This window comes from Chiloscyllium plagiosum, chromosome 7 (assembly GCF_004010195.1).
Source record: "Chiloscyllium plagiosum isolate BGI_BamShark_2017 chromosome 7, ASM401019v2, whole genome shotgun sequence".
In the NCBI taxonomy this organism is placed as follows: Eukaryota; Metazoa; Chordata; class Chondrichthyes; order Orectolobiformes; family Hemiscylliidae; genus Chiloscyllium; species Chiloscyllium plagiosum.
In genome coordinates this window covers 75,069,143-75,085,087 of record NC_057716.1, presented here as the reverse complement: position 1 = coordinate 75,085,087, position 15,945 = coordinate 75,069,143, and the positions used below count along the sequence as shown (strand labels likewise).

General features: G+C 38.3%; 1 protein-coding gene across 1 annotated transcript in view; it reads right to left on the bottom strand.

Annotated features, from left to right (window-relative positions):
- The window catches only part of thsd7ba (thrombospondin, type I, domain containing 7Ba), a 901,507-nt gene that overhangs the window by 375,842 nt on the left and 509,720 nt on the right, over nt 1-15,945 (bottom strand). The window contains exons 13-14 of the mRNA XM_043694069.1: nt 9,474-9,606; nt 4,565-4,668 (exon numbers count right to left, since the gene is read on the bottom strand). Of these exons, the coding sequence (XP_043550004.1) occupies nt 4,565-4,668; nt 9,474-9,606 (237 nt within the window). The remainder of the gene's footprint in view (nt 1-4,564; nt 4,669-9,473; nt 9,607-15,945) is intronic.

Sequence of the window (15,945 nt, the reverse complement as noted above, 5' to 3'; positions counted from 1 at the left end):
CTGTCACGGTAGGCACTGCAATACGTGTCAGAGTGTGGACACAGATACCACTATTACGCGTGGGGACATCTCCCACCTTGTACATGGCAGGTACTCATGTGACTCAGCCAATGTTGTCTATCTTATACGTTGCAGGCAAGGAGGCATGGTACGTTGGGGAAACCGAGCAAAGACTACGATAACGGATGAATGGGCACCGCACAACAATCAACAGACAGGAGGGTTCCCTCCCAGTTGGGGAACACTTCAGCGGTCCAGGACATTCAACCTCGGACCTTCGGTGACCATCCTCCAAGGTGGACTTCGGGGCAGACAGCAGAGAAAAGTGGCCGAGCAGAGGCTGATAGCTAAGTTCGGTACCCATAGGGAGGACCTCAACCGGGACCTTGGGTTCATGTCACATTACAGGTGACCACCATTGCACTATACACGCACACAGATACTCCTATGCACACACACTCTCAAACACACACAGGCACTCCTATACACATATACACACGGACACACATATACACAGACGTGCACACAGACACCCACACACACCCTTACAGACACACACACTCCCACACTCACACATGCACTCCCTCACAGACTTAGGACACTCTGCACTCACTACACACACACATACACTTTCTCACACTCACAACCCCCAACCCAGACAGACACACACAGTCGGACAAAGACCCACATGCACATATATTTTGTGGGGTGAATTTGTACTTGCAGAGTTACATTGTACTTTGCTCAAAAACTGCATGCATTCATGTAGAACTCTGAGCTCAAAAACTGCATGAATCCGTGTAAAACTCCGTCATCTCACTTTTTAGATTAGAATCAATCTAAACGTCATGGCATAGACAGAGAACACAGGGGGCCAAAACCTTCAACATATTGTCTAACTATCACCATTGTTGACAGCTAAACCAAGAATGCAACTTTTTAAAAAAAAGGCTTTGTGATTTACACATGAAAGAAGTGAAACTATCACAGTATTCTAACAGATGAAAGCCTTAACAGAAAATCAATTTTTCAATGTATAATTTCAGTTACATCACAGTGTAACTTTTTTCTATAAATTCTGTGTGTTAGGATTGAGCCTTCCACTATCACCTGATGAAGGAGCGATACTCCAAAAGCTAGTGTGCTTCCAATTAAACCTGTTGGACTATAACCTGGTGTTGTGTGATTTTTAACTTTTTACACCCCAGTCCAACACCGGCATCTCCAAATCATGGTTAGTATGGTAGAGTCACTGACATTAGAAAAGATAACTGATGCATTCCTAGGGTCAATTGGCAGTCCCAACAAAATAAATTACATCAATAGTAAATGAAATGGTTTATCTGGTTCAGAAAAGTGAAATAAAATTTCAGTCATAGGACTTTCACCTCCTCATAGAAAAAGGAAAAGTTGGGAGAGAACTAAACACATTGACAGCTGATTAAAATTAGAGTAAAAAAGTACATAGAATTTGAATTTTCAGAATTCAGCATTTGTTTCCTTCAAATTGACACTGAAATTTGGATAATTGGACAAGAGAAAATTAATACTTAGCATAAATATCCACAAAATGAATGATGGTGGAAAGGGATCTGGAGAATCTTATAAATTCATCCTTTCTTGATGGCATGTTGCATTGTTGCTTCAGTCTAATGTCTTTCTTTATCTGCTTCATGATATTTAATGTTAATCAGAAATTTATACTAGATAAGAAAATAATTCAAGATGGTTATGTAATTGTAACAACATGAAAATCTGAGGTAAGGGCACAGCAGGTAAATGAGTATTGTTAGAAATTAATACTGATAAGTAATAAAGGAAATAAACACTTAGTTTATTTCAGTACATAGAGCCATCTGATATTTAAAGACTGAAAAATATAACACAACAAGTTGCTAGCACTTAAAAGGGAACAACCATCCTGCAGAATAATGCATGATGGGAGACAATTTACCACAAAGATAAATATCGGAAGTAAGAAAGATATACACTCTTTAAACGCACAGAAGCTTTCCTATGCTGAATGTAAAGATTAAGCTAAGTGCTTTTATAAGACTCCATTTTAGAATAGAGCCTTCATTCTATCTGTACAGTGCCATTTAATTAAACAGCTAAAGATTGAAATCTTATCCAATAAAATCTGTCCTTTGAGGATTCCAAATAAAGGTGTCATTCATTCTTCTTATGTTTTATTGCATAATTTCAGGGAGGTTTGGGAGGTTAGATGCCGTGTGTGTTATCTCAAAAGTAATAGAACAGATGACATTTAGGCTGAATCATAGGCCAAGATAAAAGGATACCTTTTTCGCAAATAAAGATAAGGGTGGCTTTTAATCCATTTAAGGAAGGCATAAATACTGGACTTGTCTTCTTACACATATTACCACGAGGCCATTCAAGTTGATGAGCTGATAACCTGTTAGCATATCTGCAGGGTGTTATGTTTGTAACTAACTGAACTATAAATATAACCTTTGTATTTTAACTTCTTCTTGTATTGTAAGTACTTTTGTAAATAAAAAGAACATCTAGACTTTGAAACAAGTATCATTTAAGTCTTAATATCACAGATCAAATCAAATATTAATCAGTCAGAGTTTAAGAGAATAACATGAAGTACCGTGCATTATTTTTCTCTGCATCACATTATAATCAAATGATTCAATAATCTAAATTACATCACTGTGAGTTTTGCAGATAAATCCATCGACCAGGATTTTTACAACAACAAAAACAACAATTTGGACCTTAATGTAAACCTTCAGTAAAACATCCAACAATAATTCATAGACACAATCAGATAAAATAGTTGCTATGGCAAAATAAGCTGTTTCAAAAGATGTGACCAGAGTTGGTCAAAGGTGGGTATATAAACTGAGCTCTCAAAGAAGTAAGAAGGTGATGGAAGGTCTGTGGTTTGTGAAGGACATTGCAGAGTGTGTGATTCAAACAACTGAAAGTACAGTTTTCAAGTGAGGAGTGAAGGGAACAGGACTTGCACAAGAGCCCAACTATCAACCCAAGATGGAAATTAAATCTTATTAAGAGGATGTGAAGTTGCTCATTGCACAGGGGGAGATTGGCATCAGGGAGGAAGATATCTCCGTTATCAATTTGGAGTGATGATTGGAATAGGGGATGATAGACAATAAGGACGTTAAAAAAAAACTGATGAAATGGGCTGAATAAAGCAAAGTGCTTGAAGGATGAAGAAGAGCAGCATTGATAGCAAAAGAGACCACACAGTGATTTGATAATAATGGCCACAGGGTCACTCCAGAGGCTTTGTCAGACAATGTTTTTTTGTCAATTTCTAGAATGTTAATGATTTGATAAACAATAAATTTGAGAATTGTAAGGGACTTATCTGTGAAGATCTAGATAATAATACTCAAAGCATAGGGTTTATTGTTATCCAGGACCCATACCAATGAGGCGGTTATGGGTAGTTGAGTGAGATGGCTAAATGGTTGACAAGATTAACCTTCAGTGAGTGTACTGAGTGGAAAGCTTCATGAAAAGGAAAGGTAAGGTAGTTAAGATTGTTGTTTGTAAGGCAGCAACAACAAATGTTTCCAAAAACTATTTGGAGAACATGAAGAGAATGGGGATAAGAGTGATCCGGGCCTATCCAAATGGGTTTCAAGCCCAAGATGGCAGAAGAGTTATTTGATTGGTTAGGATTCAGACTGATAATTTAAAAGCTATTGAAAATTAATGTGGCATGATAAACAACAGAGAGATGAGAAGATAGGAGGGGGAAAAGGAGATAAAAGTAATTACAAATAACCCCAAGAATAATAAGTGCTAGAACAAATCATGTACCACACAAACTTCTTCTCACCACTGACCTCAATTCTGGAGGGAAAACAAAATGCACACACAGTTGGACACAGAGGGAATTTAGCTTTCCAAAAGTTACATGACATAAATTAATAAAGGACATCCTTTTGCAAGATTCTATGAAATGGTTGGATCAAAAGTTGCTGAATACAGTTCACTCGATACTTTTATGTTACAATAACAGGGCACAATATTTAGTCAGCTGCCAGGGTTGATGCAAACTTTACTGGATCAACCATCTCACTAAATACTAAGGCACTCTACAAGCAAAGTTCACACAATTATAATTCCTTCTGCAACATTTGACATGTCTATATTATAGAACTACAACTGGCTCATTCAATCCAGTTGATATAATTACACCTTACTGCAAAAGGAGTGAAATCCACAAACTAAGATAGTATCTAAAATCAAATGACATTGCAGTTTCAAAATACAAACAAAAAAGGAAAAAAAGAAAGAACCCTACAATGTCAGAAAATTCTTTTTATACCAGCATGCTTTGTTTGGAATAGTTCTTCAATGTAAGCACAAAGAATTCACCTTAGCTTATCATAGCAAAACATTTACATTATTGTAAAATTCCAAGATATTGCCACATGATTGTTTGTGTTCCTAAATGTATTTGGAAGATTAATGAGGAAATTTTAAATTCATACCATTCTATCAAAAGGTCTTGAGCGTTCACCGATAAAATATGGAACTTCACAAAAAATCTTACCTCTGGTTTGCAAACCAGAACCACAGGCCTCAGTTGCTCCAATTGTTCCTTGTCTGACATAATCAGGTGCCAAGATACAGTGATGCCATTTATGAGTCTTCCACCTAAAGTAAAGTGATCAAAATTATAGACCAGTGAGCCATACGTCTGTTGTGGGAAAGGTTTTGGAAAGAATTATAAGAGATAGGATTTATAATCATCTAGAAAGCAACAATTTGATTACAGATAGTCAACATATTTTAGTCAAGGGCAGGTCATGTCTCACAAACCTCATTGAGTTTTTTGAGAAGGTGACCAAGCACGTGGATGAGGGTAGGGCAGTCGATGTGGTGTACATGGACATCAGTAAAGCCTTTGATAAGGTTCCAAATGGTAGGCCTTTGGAGAAAATGCAGAGGCATGGGATTGAGGGTGATTTAGTAGTTTGGATTAGAAACTAGCTTTCTGTAAGAAGGCAACAATTTGATGGAAAATGTTCAGCCCGGAGACCGGTTATTAGAGGTGTGCCACTAGGATCAATTTTGGGATCACTACTGTTTGTCATTTTATAAATGACTATGACACAGGCATAGGTGGATGGGTTAGTAAATTTGTTGACATCACTAAAGTCAGTGGAGTGGTGGATAGTGTGAAAGAATGTTGCAGGTTACAGGGGGACTTGGATAAACTATCGAATTGGGCTGAGAGTTGGCAAATGGAGTTCAATGTAGATAAATGTGAGGTGATTCACTTTGGGAAGAATAACAGGAAGGCAGAATACAGGGTCAATGGAAAGATTCTTGGTAGTGTGGATGTGCAGAGGGATCTTGGAGTCCATGTACATAGATCCCTGAAAGTTGCCACCCAGGTTGATAGTGCTGCTAAGAAGGCAGACAGTGTGTTGGGTTTTATTGGTAGAGGGATTGAGTTCCATAGCCTTAATGTCATGCTACAATTGTACAAAATGCTAGTGCGGCCTCACTTGGAATATTGTGTACAGTTCTGGTTGCCCCATTACAGGAAGGATGTGGAAGAACTGGAGAAGGTGCAGAGGAGATTTACCAGGATGTTGCCTGGTCTGGAGGGAAAGTCTTATGAGGAAAGGCTGAGAGACTTGGATCTGTTCTCATTGGAAAGAAGAAAGCTCAGAGGAGATTTGATAGAGACATACAAGATGATCGGAGGATTAGATATGGTAGACAGTGAAAGTCTTTTCCCTAGGATAATAACGTCAGCTTGTATGAGGGGGCATAGCTACAAATTGAGGGGTGATAGACTTAAGATAGATGTCAGAGGCAGGTTCTTTTCTCAGATAGTGGGAAGGATGTGGATTGCCCTGCCTGCTAATGTAGTTAACTCAGCCATGTTGGGAAGATTTAAGCAATCCTTGGATTAGCACATGGATGATGATGGGATGATGGGATAGTGTGGGCTTAGATTAGTTCACAGGTCAGCGCAACACCGAGGGCCGAAGGGCCTGTTCTGTGCTGTATTGTTCTATTTTCTATGTTCTATGTTCTATATTCTAAACAGGGTGGAGAAACTTCCTTCCATAATCACAAAAGTTATTCTTCAGATCTACACAACTTAAGATGGTTTATCTTTGAAATCCATCAAGGAGCTCTGGTTTGCGAGCTATAGAAAAGCCACGTTGGGAAGATTTAAGCAATCCTTGGATTAGCAAATGGATGATGATGGGATGATGGGATAGTGTGGGCTTAGATTAGTTCACAGGTCAGCGCAACATCGAGGGCCGAAGGGCCTGTTCTGTGCTGTATTGTTCTATTTTCTATGTTCTATGTTCTATGTTCTAAACAGGGTGGAGAAACTTCCTTCCATAATCACAAAAGTTATTCTTCAGATCTACACAACTTAAGATGGTTTATCTTTGAAATCCATCAAGGAGCTCTGGTTTGCGAGCTATAGAAAAGGAGACCAACACTGTGGGAAATTAACATTCTTTTTTCACACCGACACATTGATGATGACAGGTAACTTGAGAATCATTAATCTTACTTTTTGTGAAGCATTGGAATTAGTTTGGAGAAAATTTCAATAATAATTATAAAACAGTAACATTTAATCATGATCTAGAACATAGAACATAGAACATAGAACATAGAAGAATTCAGCGCAGTACAGGCCCTCTGGCCCTCGATGTTGCAGCGATCCAAGCCCACCTAACCTACACTAGCCCACTATCCTCCATATGCCTATCCAATGCCCGCTTAAATGCCCATAAAGAGGGAGAGTCCACCACTGCTACTGGCAGGGCATTCCATGAATTCACGACTCGCTGAGTAAAGAACCTACCCCTAACATCTGTCCTATACCTACCCCCCCTTAATTTAAAGCTATGCCCCCTCGTAATAGCTGACTCCATACGTGGAAAAAGGTTCTCACAGTTAACCCTATCTAAACCCCTAATCATCTTGTAATCATCTGCACAGGTACTGATTGGAAAGGCCCTGTCTGACTATTCTCCTTGATTTCTTTGTGGAAACGGCAACCTAATTCAACCATCACAGACACACAGTGGCTTTGTTCCTTCAATTAACCAAAGGCACTTGTTAAAATTCCACAGGAAAGATTAAGCTTTTAGTTGTGCACATTCAACGCAAGGCATACTTCATATCAATATGTACAAATTGATACACACACATTTAGAATACTGTATACAGTTCTGGTCACCACATTACCAAAAGGATGTGGATGCTTTGGAGAGGGTGCAGAGAAGGTTTACGAGGATGTTGCCTGGTATGGAAGGTGCTAGCTATGAAGAGAGGTTGAGTAGATTAGGTTTATTTTCATTAGAAAAAAGGAGATTGAGGGGGGACCTGATTGAGGTTTACAAAATCATGAAGGGTATTGACAGGGTGGATAGAGACAAGCTTTTTCCCAGGATGAAGGATTCAGTAATGAGAGGTCACGCTTTCATGGTGAGAGGTGGAAAGTTTAAGGGGGATACACGCGGCAAGTACTTCACACAGAGGTGGGCATTTGGAACACGTTGCCAGCAGAGGCAGGCACGGTAGATTCATTTAAGATGTGTCTGGACAGATGCATGAGTAGGTGGGGAGCAGAGGGATACAGATGCTTAGGAATTGACCAACAGGTTTAGACAGTACATTTGGATTGGCTCAGGCTTGGAGGGCTGAATGGCCTGTTCCTGTGCTGTAAATTTTCTTTGTTCTTTGTACTAATATAAAACTTTCTGATGGGTAAAACATAATAGATACTAGTTAGATGGGTAATATCAGAATGGAGGGTTTCAGAAGTTCAGTCTTGGGACTATATTGTCTCTTGTTCATATCAATGAGTTGCATTCTGAAGCCTCAAGTAAATTGGGGCTACATCAAGCAGATGATATCAATTTTAGTCCACAATGAAATAAAGAGACGCCGAAATTACAGCATGAGGTGTTTAAAATGCATAAATGCAACAAACAGAGCAACAGCAGGCTAAATGTAATGCATATAATTATAAGATTGAACGAAAAGAGAAAAGAGGAGTAACATATATACTTCTGAACGGTTATTAATCTAGTTAAGGCTAAGTTGCAAGACACATAGACTCAATATTCAACAACTTCCATAATGCAGAGTAGCAGTCAATGAAGCTAATCAAATGTTGAACTGCTTAACCCAAACAGCAAAATGGCATTTTGATCAAGATTACAGTAACCAGGTTAGAGCATACCTTGATTATCATATCTATGTTCAAAAGCAAAGGAAGTATTCAAATACTGGGGGGGAGGGGAAGGTTGTTCCAATAGACCCATTTCAGAGAACTGAGCATAAATTTCAGGCTGGCAATGTATTGTACTCTCGTGCAGGACTGAGAATGTCTTTAAGGTATTCCAACGTGACAAATATCCAATATTTAAGTGAGGGCCATCTGCCTATTTAGAAATACATAAAGGATCACTATTTGACGAGAAGCAGTGGCATTCTCAATTGACACTCTCAATATCCTGGCCAATGCTATCGCTTAACCAGCACTATTAAACAGGTAAAAGTTATATTTCTGCTTGTAGGAGCAGTTGCTATAGAACAACTGTGACTATGCTTCACAGAGTATTTAATTGACTCCAATGCTTCAGGGTGTCTGGGGTCATGAGAGTGTATATAAATGCAAGACATTTTTTTCCTTTTTTTGTGTGACAGCCCTGAACACAACAATGTCTACTTACATAATTTTCAATAAAGATATCCACGCCTGGGGGGTGGCACAGTGGGTCAATGGTGTCTCACAGTGCCAACAACCCAGATTTAATTCCAACCTTTGATATCTGTCGGTGTGAAGTTTGCATGTTCTTCCCGTGTCTATTTGGGTTTCTTCAGAGTGCTCTGGTGTCCTCCCACAGTCCAGAGATGTGAAGGTTAGGTGGATTGGCCATGCTAAATTGCCCCAAAGTGTCAAGGGATGTGCAGGCTAGGTGGGTTGTGAGGGATTATGAGGATAGGGTGGAGGTGCTGTATGCCTTTTGAAGGGTCAATGCAGCCTTGAAGGACTGAATGGCCTCTTTATGCACAATAGAGGTTGTATGATTCTATCCTGCACTCAACAGGGGCATTTCTTTGATCCAACTTCTAATTCCAAACCTATTATTTCACTTAGATAAGCAAAACGCAAGAGTAGAGTATTAGAAAATACACCTTTTATGTGATGTTTATGACAGAATCTCGCTTACAAAAGAACAACTTTCATTTCTTTATCACTTTTCACAAACTCAAAATGTCCCAAAGCCCTTTACGGTCAATAAAATAGCTTCAAGTGTAGCAACTGTTGTAACGGAGCAGCAAATTTCTGCATCTTGCATTTTTTATTCTGTGGCTTTTAAATAAATAAATAATTCTTCAACTCACAGAGGGAATCTGCCAGTGACATTTAAAATTTCAATCCACTTCTTATGTCCAGTTATTTTTACCTATAAATTGGACAAGGAGGACGTGCTTCACATTCTCTTTCTTCATACAGAGTATCTGGACACTCCTGTCCTCCATTGTCAGGCTTCTGAATGATTATTCTGTAGCGAGACTGTTTGACAAAGGAAGAGTTACCTGAAGAAAATCAAATTGATAGAGAAATAATCAGAGAATTTGCTTATGTGAAAACTAGACATTTAAGCTGGAAAATGATTTTATAAAAAAAACTTTGCTTTATTTATTCTTCCTTCCACCAAACTTACACATATGTACATAAAGTAAATAGTGCCCTCCAGAAGAAAAAAGGCAGAAACATAGAAGCTAGGAACAGGAATAGGCCATTCAGCCCTTCAAGCCCACCCCACCATTCAATTTGATCATGGCTGATCATCCAACTCAGTACTCTGTACTTGCTTTTTCTTAATACCCTTTGATTCATTTTTAGCCCGAAGAACCAAATCTAACTCCTTGTTGAAAGCATTCAATCTTTTGGCTTTAACCATTTTCTGTGGCAGAGAACTCTAGAGGCTCACTAATCTCTGGGTGAAGAAATTTCTCCTCATCTCAGTCCTAAATGGTCTACCTGATAGGCTCTATCTTTAAAATGTGACCCCTTAGCTCTGGAATCCCCAGTCATCAAGACCATCCCTCCTGCATTTACCTTGTCTAGTCTTGTTAAAATTTTACAAGTTTCAATGAGATTTACCCTAATTCTTTTCAAATCCAGTGAATATAGTCCCAACAAGTCCAATTTCTTTTCATATATCAATCATGGCATCCCAGGAATCAGTCAAGTAAGTCTTCATTGCGCTCTCTCCATAGTCAGAACATCCTTCCTCAGATAAGAAAATCAAAACCACATGTAAGTGGTCTCACCAAAACCCTGTACAATTTAGCAAGACACCCCTGCTCCTGTCTTTGAATTATCTCGCCACAAAGACCAACATACAATTTGCCTTCTTTGCTGTCTGCTCCACCTGCATTTTAATCTTCAGTGACTGGTGTACAAGGACACCTAGATTTTGTTACACCTCATCCTTTCCCAATGCATTGTTTTTCAGATAATAATCAGCTTGACTGTTTTTGCTACCAAAGTGGATAACTTCTCATTTATTCACATTATCCTTCTTTTGCCAAGCATTAGCTTATTCACTCAACTGGTCCAGATCATTCTGAATCATCTCTGCATCTTTCTCACAGCTCACCTTACAAAGTGTTGTGTTGTCTGCAACTTTGAAGATATTACATTTAGTTCCCTCATCTATATATTAATATTTATTGTGAATAACTGAGATTCTAGCACTGATCCCTATTGTACCACAATAGTACTCCTGCTGCTTGAAAAAAGACCCATTTATTCCTACTCTTTGTTTCCTGTTTACCAGCCAGTTCTCTACCTGTCATTCCATTACCCCAATCCCTTGTATTTCCATATTACATGCTAACTTCTATGTGTAACCTTATCAAAAATCTTCTGAAAATCCAAGTAAACCACATCTAATGGCTTCCCTTATCAATTTTATTTGTTACATCCTTGAAAAATTCCAGTAGACTCGTCAGGTATTAATTTCCTTTAATAAATCCATGTCGACTCTACCAATCCTGTCACGTTTTCCAATTGATCTGCTTTTAAATGTTTTATCATGGACTCTAGCATTTTTCACAAAGACTGATACCAGGCTAAGCAATCCATAATTTCCTTTTTCTCTATACTGCCTTTTTTAAATAGTGGGGTTACATTAGTCTCCCTCCAATACATCAGAACTGTTCCAGAGTTTATACAATTTGAAAGATGACCACTAATGGATCCAGTATTTCAAAGCTACTTCCTTAAGTACTGTTGGATGTAGATGGTTAGGCCCAGGCCTTCATCCCATCAATTTCCCTCATACCATTTCCCTACTATTATTGATTTCCTTCAATTCCTTCTTCTCACTGGACACCGAGTTCTTCATATTATTGGGACCATTATTTGTGTCTTCCTTTGTAAATACAGAATGAAAATATGTATTTAATTTGTCTGCTCTCTCTTTGTTCCTCATTATAAGCTTCCTGGTTTTTGACGATCTAATTACATTTGTCTTCACTAATCTTTTTTCACTTCACAAACCTATGGACGGTTTTGTAAGCAGCTTGTATGGTATCTGCAAGCTTACTCTTGTACTCTATCTTCCCTTCTTAATTAATCCCTTAGTCTTCCTTTGTTGAAATTAAAACTGCCCCCAGTGCTCAGATCTGCTACTTTATTTGGCCAGTTTGAATGCCCCTTCCTTGGATCTAATACTATCCTGAATTTCCCTTGTTAGTAATGTTTGGGCCACATTTTCTATTTATTTCTGTCAGGAATGAATAATTGTTGAAGCTCTTCCAAGCATTTTGTAAGTGTTTGCCATTACCTATCCACCAAAGTTCCTTTAAATTACATTCTCCAGTTGATCACAGTCAGTTTGCAATGATACATTTTTTTAAAATTTAGATTTAGGGTCCTAGTCTCAGAATCAACAATGTCACTCTCCACCTTAATGAAGAATTCTATCACAATAAGGTCACTCATCCCTAAAGGATCTTTCACAACTAAATTGCCAGGCATAGCTTTCCCAGTGCCAAGTCTAGAATGGCCTTTTCTCTAGTTGATTGTTCTCAGCGTATTGGCCCAGGAAACCGTGCTGTACTCACTCCAGGAATTTCTCCGCTGCAGTATTGTTGCAGATTTGATTTTCCCAATCTGTATGCAGTTTAAAGTCACCAATAAATACAGCTGTATCTTTTTTTTTGCTTGCATCTATAATTTCCTGTTTAATGTCTTCCTTAATCTTACTGTTTCAGTTTGGAGGTTTATAGCATTTTCTGCCCATTCGTGTTTCTAAGTTCTACCTGTTCAGATGCTGTTTCACTGGAGCTAATATCCCTCCTCACTATTGTGTTAATTCCTCTTTCACGAACAATGTTACCCACTTCCTTTTTGCTTTTGTCTTCCATTTCCAAATATCCCTGGATATTCAGTTCCTACCTCTGGTCACCCTCTGCCTGTATTCCTGATGAAGGGCTTTTGCCCGAAACGTCAATTTTACTGCTCCTCGGATGCTGACTGAACTGCTGTGCTTTTCCAGCACCTCTAATCCAGAGTCTGGTCACCCTACAGCCATGTGTCTGCAATCCCAAATACATCAGACCTATTTATATTTCTCTGTGCAATTAGTTCATCCATTATATGGCAAATCTTCTGTGCATTAAAACATGAGGCATTAAGGCTTATCTTTTTAACATTTTCAATCCTGTTTCCATTATTTGCATCGTGGTCCTGTGTGATTCTTGCCCTTGAATTCTCTGCCTATCACTTTTCTTATTTCCCATTCTATCTTTTGTTTTTTCCCCACTGTCCCTCTTTTGTCTCCCTGTTTAGGTTCCCATTTTCCTGCCATTTTAGTTTAAACTATCCCCACCTCCCCTCAGAGGCAGGCAACCCTATCTCTGATGTCTCCCCAATCTACATTAAGCAAATTGTATACTGACCCAGAATGATTTATCATTTCAGTTTACCATTTTCTGTAAGAAAGTAAGCATTTTCCAGTCACTGCTTCCCTCTGACAGTCTGGCTGAGATTAAAATCTCACCATAGGGAAAATCAAAAATTCAAATTCCAATTTGTCAATCTATTGCACAATACCCTTGGGACAGGAGGCACTAAATATATGTCACTACTCCATAAAATGTCAATACAAAATAGAACAACTTTACAAATGATTAACAGTTGATATTAAATCTACTTAAAATTTCCAATGTTTACAAATGTTTCTAGATGATGAAGTAATCCTATGCCTGACTTCACTTGTCAGTGGAAGAAAATCTTGGATTTTAGTAGTCAACGAAGTGGCTTCACTTACCCAGTCAAACTCATGAAATCAAATTTGTTTCTTTAATGGATACAGTACACTGTGCACTTTTAATCACTGTGCATTGGTTGAGTTAACAAAATTCAAGGGCAATGTCACCAAGAACTCCAGAGACACTGGTCAACACCCTCACTGTGCAACCATTCAGTAAAATTTTAATTAACGGGATTGTGTTATAATGGTCATTGGAGTAAAACAGCTCTTTACTCCTGCAATTGTGAACCAGTCTTGTTCATGATAGTTGGAGGAGTTTGTTAATTAAATTTGAATTCTTTTCTCTTGGCTTATTTTTAAAGGGAGATCTGCATGTTTAACTTTTCTCAAATGTAATGCAATTACTGAAATACTGTCGTTAGAAATTTATTGCATTTTATAAAATCTATGTATTCAACCAGAGATACATTTAAGAGATCATATCTTATGGGTCTTACAGCCCACATAGATACATATCATAATAAATGGTATGACAACACTCAGATCTTCAACCACAGTTTATTATGAGAGCTTTAACAAAGCAAAGTCAATTTTGGAGGCCTTTACATGATAAAAATCATTTAAGTTTTCTATATTTGAACACACATCCCTTTCTTTATTTGTTCATTTAAAAATATGTTCACCATGTTCAATTCATCTTCCATTCAGCTGTCACCAATACCCTTCAAAGAATGTTGTCTTTCAGCTGGAGTTAAATTCCTCCTCGACATCATGCACACTCTGCACTAACCATTGCATCTGGTTCTTACCAAACACAAATGTAGAGACAGAAGACAGAGTGAGAGCAAATGATATAAAGAGAGAATTAACGCAATGATACAATGACGAGAGCTAACAGGCAACTTAAAACAGAAGCTAAAGAATGGAAAGAGAATGAGAAATGATGGTAACAAAGACACGAAAATGGAATGAAAAAGGTGAGCAAAGAGAGAGAGAAACAGCTGGGTGAACAGAGGAAAAAGTAGCAACATAAACAGTGTCTATCATCCATAATTTTTGACTGCCAGTCAATAGTTCCACAGCAGACACATTAGTAGACATATTATAAATTTCCATTGTCTTTTTTTATGACTTGCATGTGTAGTGACAAGCTTCTCACAACTGTAATGTGTTGGTAATGTTCAGTAAAAAGCCACTGACAACAGCATTTGATAAGAAATATAAATAGGTTTGGGTTCATAATAAGCTATTAAATGGACCCTGATGTTTCTGATGTTGGTAGAATATAAACTGCATGTTGTCTATAAATTGAAATGATAACTTGTAGCCAGTACGAAGTATAGGGATCAATGATTGCACAGCTAAACAGACGGAATAAAATTGTAAGATGCTAGCAAGAGCTCAAACTTGCCTGTACTGTTTAACACCAGCTGTATCTCTTAAAAAGGTGGTACATTTTGGTTGGAAAATGCACTGGAAGTCATTGTAATCTTGTGTTTGACATGAGAAAAGCACAAAAATGACACGACATGAAGGAGAACTGTTGTAATTCCAGATATCAGTCATGCCCAGTATTTTATATATTCTGATAATCAAACACTGGTAACTTGTGGCTTGTTCACTGTCACTAATCGTCCTTTCTATTCTGAGTCTCAGGGCTGCCTAACTAACAGAGGTAGAGAGTCTTAAAAAGAAGAGATATTTGTCTTACAGGACAAAGTTATTGAATGATACTAGTTGGTGCAACATTAATGACAATAATTATAACAATTAGGAGCCAGGCATGTCACATCTGTCTTCATCAGAATATCGTGCAAGCCAACCTGTTTCTTACACAGAGACTGCGTGACATCTGAGATTGGGTGGAGCGAATGCAACTTCAGCATTAACATTGTCAAGGACACCACCTTGCACTGAAACAGCAGGCTCTAAGATTTTCTGACATTGAACTGATGGCTTTGGTCAAGAAGGTAGAGAACATGAGAGGAATTGTCCATTCACAAGGGACCAGAATGCCTTTGTGTTAACCTCTGAGAAAGTACTGGGATCAATTAGTCTCGGAGATCAATGCAAATATGCTAAACCCTGTCTTCCTGGATTCAGGCCACAAAGCTTTCAATGACAGCACTCAAGTTGTTAAGGTCAGTGAATGTACTTTCAAATAATCTACAAGTAAGTACTTCTACAAACTTTAAAACTGCAGTACTGGCACCTAGTGTATAAATCAGAAAAGATTCCGGAATGATGGGACAAATGGGATTTGAGGAGAAAATATAGCTGGTGCAAGTGGGGAGAAGATTCCCAGAAGGAGTTTGATAAGGTGCCACATCAAAGATCATTGCAGAAAATAAAAGCTCATGGTGTTCAGCTAACATACTGGCATTGACAGAAGATTGGCTGGCGAACAGGAAGCAGAGAGTAAGAATAAATAGTTCTTTTCTGGCTGGTAGAATGTCATGAATGATGTGCCACAGGGTTTGCTGCTGGAGCCTTAACACTTTACAATTTATATAAATGATTTGGATGAATTGACTGAAGGCATGGTGGCCAAATTTGCAAATAGTCAGGAAAGCTATAGAATGTCACATTTTATTATGAGGGAAATTAAATCTATAAGTAGGGAACACAGGGTATTGGTGAGCCATCA